At 44.1% G+C, this 15073-nt stretch overlaps 1 protein-coding gene across 2 annotated transcripts in view; it reads right to left on the bottom strand.

The window, feature by feature from the left end:
• Positions 1–597: 597 nt before the first annotated feature.
• Positions 598–15073, bottom strand: part of TMED8 (transmembrane p24 trafficking protein family member 8) — a 71768-nt gene continuing 57292 nt past the window's right edge. For both annotated transcript variants that reach the window (XM_069637998.1, XM_069637999.1), the window contains exon 6: positions 598–14957. In XM_069637998.1, the coding sequence (XP_069494099.1) occupies positions 14740–14957 (218 nt within the window). In that variant the 3' untranslated portion in view covers positions 598–14739. The remainder of the gene's footprint in view (positions 14958–15073) is intronic.

Raw genomic sequence — 15073 nt, 5'->3', positions numbered from 1 at the left:
CAGCTGGAGAGCCCCTGCCTGGGTGATGGGAGCCAGTGGCTGTTCCTTGTAACTGTTCCTGATAAGCTTCCCTGATGCAAATATAAGAAGATGTAATAAAGCTAATGGAACTTACCCGCAGCCTAAGGAAGTCACTTTGTTACATTGACTTTATCTGTTTAAGAGAAGCTTGCATGCTCTACTGCTATTCGCGTTGAACTTGGTAAATTGCCTGAATGAACTTTATAAAGGCCATGTGCATACATGCTGTGTGCACTCGGTCAGGCCTATATAGCAATGCCCGAACCGCAGGACCAGCATTCTATTGTGGACTCGTTTTTTTGGTCAAAGTGGGACAGTTTGATGAGTTACTTCACTGTGCAGTTAGCAGTCTTGACCAGTGTTAATCAACACACATTCTTTAAAATGCACAATTTGCAACACATTCTACCAAAAACTCCCCTTTGGGTACTGCTCAACAATTTGTGACAATAACCACAACATTGAATTTTCATTGGTGGCTTAACCAATTCTAAGCCCCAGCCCAACCAATGGGAAGCATGCAAACACCCCTACCCCCAAAACATTTCCATCACACGCTTTCTAAAATGAAAACACTCGGAATTAACATTTTTTATTTTCAAACAGCCAAGTCTAGAACCAAAAATAAAAAAATAAAGCCAGACAAAAATCACAAAACCTATTCCAAACATAAATATGCAGTGACACTAGTAACAGTGGTCATTCTATAAATATATATCAAAACTCTTTTAAAAGTGTTCGTGAGACCATAAAAAAACATTCAGTTTGACATCAGATTAAATAAAACGTATGTATTCATAAGTCTATAATTATGTACAGGACTTGACACAATGCATAAGCAGCTATTTCACACTCAAGAGGCACAGGGAACATCACTCGTGGCTTCCTGCAGGGAACAGTACAAAGGGGAGCACAATACAGCACCTGCAATGAAAACGAGGGCACACAGACTATAGAAAAATAAAAAGTGTTCTCCCTCGGACCCTGTTGTGTATTTACGGCTTCTTTATAAAATGGCTTTAGCGGTTTGGACACACATTGAACACAGAACTTGCATTAAACGAAACACAGATTTCCTCTATACATGTGTGCTTGGTGGCCTGGGTACATAGATCCCAGTGATTGGTGCACATATTAAAATTCTATTTATAGATATACTGGCCTTCTCTCTATTTGAAGCATTAATTTAAATATAAGACACTAATAGCATAATAAGTAATCTGTATACTCAATACCAGGGTTGCCTAAAGATAAACAGCTGAGCTCCCCTATAGAAAATGAACATTACCAAAAGCCAACCTCTCCCTCTAGCCTTTCAACGGGAGCCCCCCCCCCCATGGCAAATGGCAAAAGGCAAATGCAGGTGGTGTGGACGTGGAAACAGTTTTTTAAGAAAGGCCCCTTGACATAGCTACAGACCTTTTCCATGGCCAATCACTGATTAGAGACAGACTGATCTACTCAAAGGTAGGGAAATTGACAAGAGAATGTTACATACGTTTTGAAAGGCTGTTTGCTTGGGATCAAATAAGACATTACTAGTCCAACCTCAGTACAGCAACTTACTATTGCATTCCTATTAACCTTTCAGAGGTACTGGTCTATTGGGAAGACTCTCCATACACCTATGGGCCCAGTCGGCCAGCAAGGCACCCCGACAAGTACAGTTACTGTAATTGCTCATAAACCCCTAGTTGTATTGACTTCCTTTCTTCTGAATTCTTGGGCAACCCCACAGTATGAGACCGGTATGAAGGACTTTGCACAGCAAACAGCAGAACAAGTATTAGAAAGCCTGAAGTCTTGGCATTGCCCCGTAGGTGCCCTGAACCCTACCCAAAGGTTTGACCGTTTACCATGGCCTCAGCTCTTCTAACCAATCCTACAGTACCAGAGACACTGATAGAGAGATGCGTTCAGTATGGCTGATGGATCGTCTCGAAGACGGAAGGCTGAACTGAAGAACTCATTGAATACAGGGTGGGGGCTGGGTGGAGAGAATTTAAGCGTGCAAAACCCAAATAGGAGGGTGAGCTGGGCAATTCTAAGAGATTGACTTTCAGAGGTAACAGGTTTGAAGGTTCCAGCGCTAGTTCCAGGGAGTGTAGAGGACTAAAATCTGTTGGACCGCCTGGGTGTCTACAGACATGGAAGGCCGACCGGGACCTACCAACTATTTAGCAGAATATGGAGATCAAGGGAACTGCAAGGCGAGCATGAGAGACATGGAACTCCTCCAAAGGCTCAAGAAGACATCCAGGGAGCTAGATACCAGTCTCTTTACAGATGGTCAGTACCTTCTATGGTGGGCCAAGAGGACATTTGCCATTGAAAGGTGTGCATCCATTTACCATTGCACACAGGAGCAGGTCAGCCAGGTCTGTCTGCAAATCGCGATTCCCTAGGCCATACTCCCGGCCACATGTCCCTCTAACACAAAGTGAAGATAGTTTAGTTTCTGGCAATTTTTCAGAAACATCTCAACAAATCTAATGGAAGGGGTTCTTGCAATTTCTCGATTTTCCTTTTCCACATTTGCAGACTGCAGCATTTCAAGGCTGCAAAATCTTGGGATAAACGTACAGAAGTGTTCACGCAGAACTCCAAGGCCCAGAAATCCACATATTTGCCCTTTTTGTCTAGATGGTAAAGACCTTGAACCTGGCCTTGTCACAGTGACCTCGACAACATACTACTGTTGGGGAGTGACGCACACTGCCTCTTCCAATATTCTTGTTTAGTAGTTATGTTTTACAGCCACTCCACTGTGTTGAAGATGTTGCTTTGCACTGGGACATATGACCCCTGGCAAGACCTTCTGAAAAACAAAAGTCAGAAACACATCTTTGGTTAGCAAATGATCCACCAATCCCAGGGTCATTGTGTCATCTAAAAGAAAATGAGGTCAACGCAAGTGCCTGTGCCCACTCCCCAAGGCAAAGAGTGAGGACACCTGGGGATTCATCCAAACCCTGGAAATGGAACATGGCTCAGATCCTGCTGGGCCTGAATTTAAGGCATAGTCTGCCACATTGGAACCCCTGAAAGGCACCCTTGTAGCAGCTGCCCTCGCTGGGTTGGAAATCAGATGCTACAAGAAAGTAAGAGCGGCAATCCGAACACAGATTCATTGCCACATCCCCCTGGCAGACTTGAACATGTGGGATAGAGGGGCAGAAAAGAATCCGGAGGAAACCCTCTTGGTGCCACTCATCTATGAGAGTCATATGAAAAGTTCCCTTCTTGATCACTTGGAGGAGATGAAGACTGGAATTCCAGATACACCAAGTGCTTAGAAACCAAAGTTCAGCCCTCCTTGGGATTAAAGAAACCAAGACTCCGGCGATTAAGTCCTCCAGGTTTTTGGAGAGGCGGGCCCTGGAAACCTTCTCCACTTTAGAAGAATCTTTTACGGCAAGCTTTACCAAGGGGGTGGGACAAGACTTATCTATGTATAAATAACATACTCCTCACAGAATAACTCTCATAGGAGGCCAACATACCAATTCAGTAATGCAGGATCAGAGATCTGGGTTTCAGTTCATTCTGCTGGATGGCCAAGTACCATTATCCCAGAATGACCCAGGTGCTGGTTTGCATTTGTATCACCAGGAACTGCCACCAATTCCATCAAGAGAATTACACTCAGACAGTAATATGGCTACATGCTTTTTAGGCCGTGACCCCACCATGGAGCAGATTTTGGTGTTAGGTTGTCTGGCAATCCTTGGTGAGCCTTGCTGCCATGTGACAAGGACTGCTCAGGACAATGCCCAGTGTTAGGCCTGGACAACGACTCAGGCCATCCAAGCACTTGTGTGTCTGGTGCATTCTGCTCAGGAATCCTTTAATGGTTGTGTATGGCTATCTGGGGAGGGGGGCAGATAAAGGGACTTTGTGATTGCTTAAATAGAGGCAATTTCATCACTTCACAGTGATGAAATCTCACAAATACCACGGAATACCAATTCCCAAGAGGCAGGCCACTGATGCAGATATTCTTTCAGAGTCCTGGATGAAAGAGGGCGATTGTATTTGTTATTTTAAGTTTTTTGTCACACACTAATGAGCCTGAAGGATGCTTTTCAGTGGGGAGCAAGTACATGAGCTAACGAGAAATGAAAGATTAAGAAACCAACGCAATGCCCAAGTGAGAAGGGAGAAGACAAACACATGGATCTTGAGTGCATCTTTAACTTTAGAAGATCCAATCCAAGGCCAGGTAGAGAGCCCCAGCTGCAGGAGCAAAGCTTATTCGAAGATCTACCACTAAATCCTGAGAGTCAGCTCGCAGCCTGCCTAAAGTGTTTAGGGTTTCTAGCCTTACATGTCTGGTAAGGAGGGAAACCTCTGTGGTGATCGTTTTCTGGAAGGTCAAGGTAAGCTTTGTGGGCCACCACTGACCTGTAAGGTAGATATACAGACTATCAGCCTCTATTAGGCTGAAGACGGGGCCGATTCTATGCTTCTCCATTTGGTATATAGATTTGCCCGGTGGCCTGGTAAAGCACTACTGAAATATTCATGGATAGTAAGGCCGACTGCTAGAACCAGCCCAAGCTTGTCAGGCATAAGCAGAAAGGCCCAGCACTTATTGGCAGCATTGATTTGCAGCATGGAGAAAAAGTCTGGATCAAAGATTACTCTTAGGTGGTGAGACAGCTTTCAAGGGCTCAGAAAGACTACAACAAAGTGCCCATGGGAATGATGGTCGGGCAGGAACTAGGGAGTCGAAATGCAGGAGCCCACACTTAGAGTGTTGAAGCAGAGGCTGCTTGCATACTTCCATGCCTGAATAAGAAAGGGACATTTTCAATGGGGCACCAACCCTTCTCCAGAAGCTCGAGATGCAATTCATTGCAGTCTGAATACTTGTCATAGCTGGCTGCAACAATGCATACGTGTAGATCTCAGGTACTTTTAGATGACTACCAAGCATCATCTACGACAAATGGAATAGTGAGGACCATAACATTGCAGATCTGGAAAATAAGTGAGAGCAATGGATTGAATTGAAGGAAGTCAACTGACATATACAATGACTGCCTTAAAGTTCTCTGTACCAAGAGGAAACTTCTTTAAGTGAGGAGAACACATTGTGTAAAACTATATTTAATCTCCATGAGCACAGAGAAAGGGCTGCAATCAGTAGAGGCAGTCAGGTGGGTTGGGCTATTCATGCACAAGGGCCTCCACACTGGTATTCTGCCTTTTTGCTGTGAGCATGTGCACCTATGCTTACCAGCAACAGGAGGGAATCCCATTAGTCTAGCAGTGAGGGTATTAGGCAACAGAGTAATACCTTCTACACACCATGATGCAACACATGATATAATGGCAGGAGTTCCAGGAGTGCATATTTCATTGTAGCTTTTCTTGTACTCTTTCCTAAAAGCAAAAATATAGAAAGTTTGATGGGTCATATTGAAAATAAAGCAAACACCATATCAGGCCTCGCAAAATCTACTCGACCACTAGCATAGTCGAGGGGTTTTTATGAAGGTCGGGGATGTTCGAAACAAACTGTTTGCAGTAAATGTCAAGTACAAGTTTCATTGTGCGTGGCTGGCCTCTGGGTGGAAGCCAGCCACGCATTGCACCAAATATGAAGTGGGTTTATGGGGACCTCTGCCATTTTGTATAAAGCGCTGGTAACATTTTTGTCACCCACAGTCAAGGATCGGGTGCATTTCTCTACAGCAAGTTAAAAGTTAAAATCGACCTGCTGGTCTAGCAGCATTTTAAAGAATGTACGCAGCCAGCATTTCCAAAACGTTTTCAATAACCCTGACAGTTCTACGGTCTGAGGTGCACTCGTTCACTGTTTTACAAGACCATAAAATCCCTTCTGAATCACTTACAGGGGACCCAATGTGATCAGGGCAACACCCCATCATTGTTCACCCCGAATTTACCTTAGCCCCACAGGCACTATGCATGTGAGACCCTATACATCAGGGAATGCCACATTACAAAATGCAAGCCTACCACAGAAACTAGCATCTCCAACAAAAACAAGGTCGTGGCTGCAAATTGCCATGACATTTCTGTTCTTCCCACATTTCCAGTGGTCATCCACATTGAGCTAAAGCTTTGTGTTCATTGGGGATAGCTCCCATTTTAAATCTTCTCCGAATGCTCCACTTCGGTTAAGGCTGGTGGTGCAGACGGCCCAAAGATGGTCCATGACACTACTGTTTTGCATGCTTGGCAAATAGTGTTTTATGGTCATAGATAGTTGATGCAAGAGTTTAGCCTCCATGTTGCCTTGCAGAAGTGCTTGTGTCCCAAAAACTAAACAGAGGCAAAACACCATAATCCGGCCTTGCGCCACTGCCTCTGAAAATATGCATCACCGCTAGCCACATGCTAGCGATAACGGACTCTTGATGAATACGAACAGGTTCTGCTTTGTGGATGTGCAGAATGGAAGGGGGCGAGTACATTTCCATGCCCGAGTAGTGGCATGCCACTTGGAATTTTGACTCCTGCTACTATCCTAGCATAAAGAGGCAGACACAGCTTCACCTTGAGAAACCCATTTACAACAAACAAGTGCACAGAGTCTTGTACTGATATCACAGCAATATTAAATGGGATAAACTGGATGTATGGCAATGCAGCGCAACATCATCATCAAAGGGAAAATACATCTGGAAAAATGGAAACCCTACGCACAGGTGAGGCAACACAATCCAACCAACGACGCCATATATTAGAGCACGATGCCTCACACATCAGTCCTATCTCACTGTCCATACCGCAAGATAGAGCAGTGTTGGCGAGTGGGATTACCTGGGCGAAGGGTGTATGGATGACCTAAAGTACACTTTGCTAATATCTCGACGGATCGGTCCAACGTTCATGCGTACTTTGTAACAGCCCAATGTAAACTAATATACAAAAACGGGCAGAGAGTAGTCCAAATGAATGTCCTAAAGTTGGTACCTAGAGTGACGTGGCACCACAAAGCTTCTGAAACCTTGCCCTTAGTTACGAAGACGCTATTAGCCTTTCTCATGTTAGGATGCATGACACAATCCGACAAGCAATGAAGACCTTACACGTTTGCTTGCGAGAAACATTATCACCAAAGTTTTTCTCTTAAAAAAAGCTATCGGAAGATGCAATGTCTTTTCTGTACTCAAAGTAGTATCTGAGAGTCTTGCACACTTTCAATTCATTCTTCTCTTGCTTCAAGGAAAGGTGCAGGAAATAAGGAAGGCAGAAGAAATTGTTGATTGACATCAAACTAATAAAAGCTTGGACATAAAAGGAAAGATCAATCAAAAGCACACATTTTTCCTTTTTAAATATTGCAGTGAGCTCACAAGGGAAAGAGGCACGAACATGCCTAATCCTACAGATGGCGATAACAGCAAGCAGAATAAAAAGCGCAGCTCACCAAGTTAAGATCTATGGTACTCCCTGAATTAAAAGTGTTATTAAGCAAACAGAGAAACGCACACGTGTGAGGAGACAAACATATCCATCCTCATTAAGTGTGACACGGAACTCGACCCACTTGCCTAGAAAAGAAGCACAAAGGTAGCTGACTAAAAGAGAAATCGCTGTTGGTCCCTCCGTGCGCTGAGACCTATGGATCCAGGTAGCCTGGACATTCCTAGAAAAGCATGCACGCTTGCTTGCTTGCTTACCATGCTGCTTTCTTGCTGACATGCCCCTGCAAAGCGGCCAAAGCTGCTTGAACTCTTACTAAGTGCTTGTGCAACCCTATAGAAGAATTATGCCTCAGTATAAAGCCCTCCAGGATGCAAGAGGCGACCCCACACATTCTGGCAGATGTAAAAGATTTGGCGCCAGGAGTAGCACGTAGGTGCTTTCACTGATTTGCCTTCTTTTGTCTGATAAGGGTGGCAGTCGGCGGTGCCTTTACCTTGATCACTCTTGTAATGAACAGAATAAAAATGCCTAAACAGGGTCCGAGAGTCCCAACGGAGATGAACTGCATCCTCCAGAAGCTCACTACCACATCCTCCGGAGGGCTACTGGTTGTATTTCTGGAATGCGCAGTGTGCCAAAATGATTATGGGACTGCCCCAACACCTGATCATCTTTTGCCTAAGTGCGACAGCCGAGTGTATCTGCCCAGATGGAGGGTGCACCTACTAAGTCAGCAGCTATTGTGAAAATACGATGAATAACCCAAGGGTGTTTAACCTCAGGGGTACCCTCAACATAGCTTTCGCAAGGCTTGAAAATTCATGGTGTAAGTTGCTAGCCAAGCATATAAAGTCCCCTGCCCGCACAATTCTATGCATACACACAGCACACAGTTTCTTACTCGCCAACCATCAATTATTACTACCTAGCTGCTAGTAGTGAGTACATATTCTTATTTCTCAGCCAGAGCTAGTAATCAACACCCCTTGATCGGTTCTAAAAAGGCAACAAGAACCAGAAAGATGATATGACATCAGTACCTTGAGGAGGGTGAGACACTTGTTCGCATACTCCAAACATCATGTGCCTGAAAAGGCCTCATTGTGCCTCTCAGTCACCACTAGTTTAGATTAATATTTCTCATGCACATCCCAGCCAAAGGGGCTAGGCGATCACAAGAGCACCAGAGTGCCAGAACCATGTGATACAGAAGAGCATTATTCTTGCAGATGTCTGTGCAGTTAAAGTTCTGGACAAGTTTCTGAGAGTAAAGGCTAATGTCCAGGCTCGTGGTGGGCAGGATTATGCTATGATGGCGTCTCGCATCAGACCAACGTACGTAATGTAGCCTCAGAGTGTGAGCTGGGGTGGACCGATTTTAAAAATGACTGACAGTTCAAAAGACAAGAATATGGTTCAAGGAGCCAAGGAGGACTTCTTTGCTTCTTGAGTTCCCATGAGCCAGTCATCGCCGTACAGATACATGTGTAGATGCATGTTCCACTGAAGCAAAAGAAGGTCGCCATTACCTTGGTGATGACTTTTGGCAAGATTTGAGACAGGGGAGATTTTGGAATGGAAGCACTGATCCATTCTAGCAAATCTAAAGAACCATGCATCGACAACCATTTCAGTAGGCTGCTAGCAGGATCCATTCCAAACGTTAGTGATTAGCCAATCCTGGGTTTTGCTTGGTCTTCTGGTAGCTCTAGTTTTATTATGAGGAAGGTAGAGCTTCAAGGCAGACAAGGCAAATAAAACAGGACTGGACAAACGCCTGCAGATTGGAAGGGGTCATGTAGGCAAGTAGATATCAGGATACGTATATATGCATTCTGCAAGCCTAGGGTTCAATACCGTCCTATCCCCAAGAGAGGTGATCTGAGCAAGGCTGACCACCTCGAACCTCTCGATTGGAAGGTGGTGGATGGTTTATGAGACCGCTTTGTCCTTCTTCAAGATTGCAAAAAAGCACAAGATAGTCCCTGTAAAACATTGGATGGAGGAATAATTTCCATTATGTTATTATAGAACAGTTTGGTCATTTCTGCCAATTCAATGAAAGGGGCTGAGGCATAGAGTGGGGAATAGGGCACTATTGTAGAGAAGGAAATAGACCTGTGAGTATTGCCAGGGCTTCCAAAATGAGACCATCCTGCCTCCTACAGTCCATGCAAGGCAACATGGACTGCAGTTTTGGAGGAGTTGCCTTTTGCTTTTGTAGGCCTTTTCAATGTACTACAGAACTATAGTCCGTTCTTTCAACTGCGGTGGCGTCTGCAACACGTGAACTCCAGTTTATGGAGATTGCCTGAGGCTGGCTGGGAAAGGCACGATTTTGAAGTTAAACTTAAGTGAACGTCTCCCAGCTTGGGGGATGCTGCAAAACGAGATAACCCTGCTGGACACTCAGGTCTCTCGCTTTCCTTCCCTATTAAGTAATTTGGTTAGTCTTTGTTATCAAGAAAAGTTAACATACCCCCTTCTTCAGAGGCACAGGCAGATTACAACCAAACTGTCTATGCATAGGGTTGGTCAGAGGAAGTCCAATGAATTGAGGACTTAAGTGCAACCTGGGACTGCGGCGAAAGAGGGTTTAAGTTGGAGTGGCCGAGAAGCTCTGGTTTTAGTTTGTCTACCTACTGCTCGTCATCTATTGAATAAACCCGTTTGCAGTTGAGTCCTCAGTCTGATGTGCCATCTGGCTAAGGTGGGATAGAGGGGAGAGGAAGGCCTAAGAGAACATTTTTTGGCAAACACACACCATAGGTTCTACAATGTTTGCTCGAGAAAATTAGTTAGAGGCCCATTTGCTCAAATTCATTTTTTACACATTTCATAGCAAAAAAGTGGGGGCAGGTGGTTCCACGTAACCTCCCCCACCTTAATATATACCTACACCTAGCCCCTCTCCCCAATCTACTTTTGAGTCAAAGTTTGCAACAAAAAAACCTCAAGCAAATGGGCCTGTGGGCAAATGAGTTAGTACCACACCGTACAGACCAAGACCCACATAGGCAAGCCGCTAGTCAACTAGTTACCAGGGGACATCGGAGATAGCTCCAACAATGGAAAGATACCAGGAACGTGCCATGGTGACAATTCCATTGTCTCCTAGAAGTGTCCAGTGAATGAGAAATCTGATCCAAGAGAGTTGCCTTAAGTTGAAGCAACAAAATGCATCTATGTGGTCCTCGTTCGCTTTCTAGGTTGGAGCCAGAAGACTCATCACACCAATCCTGGAGGTTACTAGGTTCTGGTTTGGAAGCCAAAAAAACTCCCAAAAGGAGAAACCTAGCACTTCTTTCTGTGACGTAGAAGAGGAAGGCTTCTAGTTCGCGAAAGCCTTCAGAGATTTCCCTGTCTTAGTAATACCCTTCTATTGAAAAACTTTTTCTGTAGATGAACAGAAAGGCTCTAGTACTGGGGTCTGCAACCTTTGGCTCTCCAGATGATTTGGACTACAAATCCCATGGCCTCTCCCTATTGACTATGCTAGCTGTGGCTCATGGACCATGCAGTCTGAAACATCTGGAGAGCCGAAGGTTGCAGACTCCTGCTCTAGTGCATCAAATGGGAAGACTGTCCACCTTGTTTTAAGAGATGAGATTTGTACTTTTGGACTGGAAAGTGGTTCTGATAATTTACAGTACCTTTCTTAATGACAGTTTTTCTAGCACCTATTTCTTAAGATCTTGCCCTCCATCAAATTGAGACAAATTAAAAAGTGATTCTAACAGGGTGCTGAAGGCTGAAATATCCAGAAGTAAATTACCTCTCTTAGTGCCAAATATATGCCCTAACCACCTGTGTCAAATACACTACTTTGTGCATCGCAGTGATTTCAGGAACACAGTAAATAAACGGGCAGCGTTACATTTTCCTTAAGCGTGGACTCTGGGAAACTGGCACATTTACAGCGATTCTACTGCTTGGTACTTATATATTTTTTTGTTTAAGGGTTAAAAAAGAAATAATCTTGTACATATTAGCACTTTACGTAGGTGATTAAAATGCAGTTTGGCCTTCATTGATTTGCAGTACAGGCTTCGGATTTAACTTTGTGAGAAGTTCAACCAACCTGTTCGCCAAAGAAACAAGGCAATAATGTAATCCTGCTGCTTTAAACAATTCAGAATGGGATTAAGATTGTTCTCGGAGTCATGGGGTATTTAGGATTGATCATCTTGAATGTTACTGCCAAGTGAGTACTTGGCTAGCAATGGAAAATCTGAATATTATGCCAAGCACCTAAAGGGGAGGCATATCATTTTAATGTCAAATGAGGTTTCTGCATCAAATGACACAGAAAGATACTCCACTGGCAAGAGAGATTTCTAAAGGCCTCTTACTGTTGACTGATGTGGTTTTTCATGTTGCTTTATCAGCAATCTGAGCATTTGGGATCTTTAGCTCTTGGACGTCGCTGGTATTCAGAGGCTACCTTCCTGGAACAGTCGCAGCATGTGAAAAAGTATTGATAACTTTACTTTGAGAAAACCCCTCAAAAATAAGGAAAACATCCACAGAATAAAAGTAATTTATGTAAAATAAAGTTTGGCAGATTAGCAGAAAAGGCAAACATTATTTCATAAGTGCCCATCAGAAAATAAAGAGGGACAATCAGAACTCAAGAAAAAAAACAACGAAGTATCCTAAATCCCAAGAATACAAATTCCCTCTAGAGGAGTCAAGAACGTCGGTGTTCAGAACTTCTTTGTGCCCGTGAAATGAGAACATAAGAAACCTAAGAAAGCACCTTAATGAGTGGGCTTCTACACACTTTGCCAAGTTATTAAAATTAATTGCACGTTTGCTCGCCTGGAAGCTAGAGCATCATTCAATCAAAATGAGTCTATAAGGAAGGATTGTAGAACTATTTAACAGTGTATTGTTGGATCGCACTGGCTCTGCCCAATGAGTATAGGCCTCAACCACTCTCTTGAACAGTGATAGCGTTCATGCAGATCGACTTCTAAGCCCTACGATAATCGGTGTTCCTATTATTACCCGTTTGTTGTACTCAATATATTGACCTTGGGGAAATGAAGTGCTGAGGTGCCTGAAAGTGGTATCAGACCCAAGTCATATGGCATTGTCCTGCTTCCATGGCAATATCTGCCAGGCTTACTCCAAAAATACAGACAGTCATTCAGCTAAGAGGCGCTCTTGATTATTACTATTCTGTTAATTTTGGAGCATCACAAGATTTTAAGTGACTTAAGAAACCTTACTGACCATCACTGAGTCAAATGTAAAATAATACAGGAAATTCACACTCACTTCTGTAAATAATTCTTTGACTTTTAGTGCTAGGAACATCACATTCTCAGGGTTAACGGGGCAGGGGTGGGTTCTGTGGTGGGGGAAAGAGTTCTGTTTGGGTCAGTCTTATTGAACAGAGGCAAAGTGGCTCACAGAGACATCTAGTTTGCTGACAGACTGGGGACATTGGCACAGTGATAGGTGGAATATGTCGAATCCCTATGGCTTCACCCATAACATGCTAGAGCTACTGAGAAATCTGAATTTTTCTACATGCCAGACAGTATGTTTGCCCTACTCCTTTAGATTCTAATACGAGTGATAAAAAGGTGAGGTTCTCTACGAGAACCCCTTAGGCAATGATCTAACTATTTGGAGGCGTCAAGAGTTCAACCCAAAAGGGGTATCTAAAACAAAAATCGCGTCTCCTCATCAAATTACAGATGGCTGCTGCAGGATTCATAAGCTTATACAAATAACTGAGTCATGCGTTTAAAGGATTGTGGGAGTTTTCGTTCTACCCCACTACCAATCAGAACTACAAGACTCAGAGGTACATAGACGGGCAATCACAAAGTCTTGTTCTACTGGAGGAGTGACCCGACAACATATTTTCCCGACTTCAAATCTGCAGATGGGATTTTTTTCTGCTACAATTTAAGCATCCATTGTCTTTTAGAAGAAGTAAATGCTCCACATTCTTCACATTTTGAAATAAATCATAGATGTAATTTCCTTCAAAAATCAAGTGAAAATGGTCTGCTTTTTCAGCATCATTCATTAGCCTGCATTTGTCAGGTAGAAAACCTGAGTAACCGGCCACCAAGAGAAGCTCTGCTGAAGGAGCCACAGAACAGCAGTGTCAAGTACAATTCTTACAATACACATAGATACAGAAAAGGTTTTAGCCAGTTCCTAAACAGAAACACGGATGAAGGGGTAATGTGGTAACAAAGGCGAATATATAAATCACACATAAAACAAAGAGAAAATATTCCGCCTTATTTTCACCTGAATTTCCTCCACAAGGCATTCCATAAAAGATCTATGAACGTGTAAATAACGTTAAAGGACCAAGAAGGCCCAAGAGCAGCTAGTGCCAAAATGGCAATGGGCATGTGGGGGTCAGGGGAGTGCAAGGGGTGGGTTTTTGGCGTGTAGAAGAAACCTGATTATGCAGATGCTATCATCAGCTCAGGTGCATGTGTCGCTCTCAATCACTTGTTGGATATCAGTGACATATCTTTCTGCCAAAAATATTTCAGGCAAAACTGAAGATTGAAGGGGAGCGGACTTTCAAAATGAACTCGCTCAAGAGTGATGGCTATTTTTCCCCCACATGGTATGCCACATTTGAGTTGCTACAGTGTTGCGGTGTGGGGCAGAGGGGGGGGGGCTTGTAAAGTACTGTGCAATCTCTGCACCATTACTACCACACTAGTTGGCTCATTTGAGCACGGGGCTGCTCCCAGAATCAACCTACCAACCCCCGAAAACTCCATGCAATCTGTAAGCTATGTGTGCAGTGTGCAAATGATGGTCCTGGCACAGCATGCCAAAGATCTAAACTGGCTCTTGGCTGGGCAGGCCCCATGTAGGTGCAGCACTCTCAGATTGGATGTCAGTGGTGGATTGGTAGGGAGGTTTGTGATTCTTGGGAAGAGGGTCTTCTTTTTATAGGTGACAGGAGACAGCCTGGACCCTGTGGCACTGAAGATGCCATTTCACCAGCCAAGGCTTCAGCTGAGCCAGTTTTCATTCTACCCCACTGTTGTGTGAGCTCTCATATTATTCCTATGCTCCCTAGAAAGTGAGGGCATAGCCAAGCCAAATGGTGGCGTGGGGTGCGGCAGAGAGGGCATGGTGTAAGATACTGTTATCAGCTTTCATTACAAACCAGGGCTTAAGTGAGTGATAGCCTCAGTTCTGTGTTGCCAGAAAGCAATGCAAAACCTTCAGCCTAAGGTGGCTGTTCTCTGTGAAACTTTGCAGTCCCTGCTTTATCCACCTTCACAACACCCTACTCCTATCGTCACGAAGGTGCCGGCCTCAGCTGGTGTAATACACATGGAAGTAGAGCACCTTGTTGCGCAGGAGTGAGTATGAGTTGTCAAGCTTCAGCAAGTATATTCCTTCACCAGGGTAGTCGTGGCTCCCGGCCTGCACTTCACGGTGACTGTCACGGCGATATACTGGCATGATCTCACCGTAGCGATTACGTAGGCGACTCTTCGAGCCTCTTTCTACATCTCCAACAGGAACATGCCCTGTGTCAGAGGAAAAAAAAAAAAAAAAAAGGAGGGCAGGTAAGAGGGGTGTGAAGCCAAATGCGCTGGGCAGAAAAGTGAACAGTGGAGCACTGCAATGAAGGAAGGAGAACGAG

The sequence above is a fragment of the Ambystoma mexicanum genome, chromosome 14, assembly GCF_040938575.1.
Source record: "Ambystoma mexicanum isolate Mex_15411 chromosome 14, UKY_AmexF1_1, whole genome shotgun sequence".
NCBI lineage: Eukaryota > Metazoa > Chordata > Amphibia > Caudata > Ambystomatidae > Ambystoma > Ambystoma mexicanum.
Note: the sequence above shows the minus strand (reverse complement) of the source record. Positions and strands in the feature narration are given on the sequence as shown.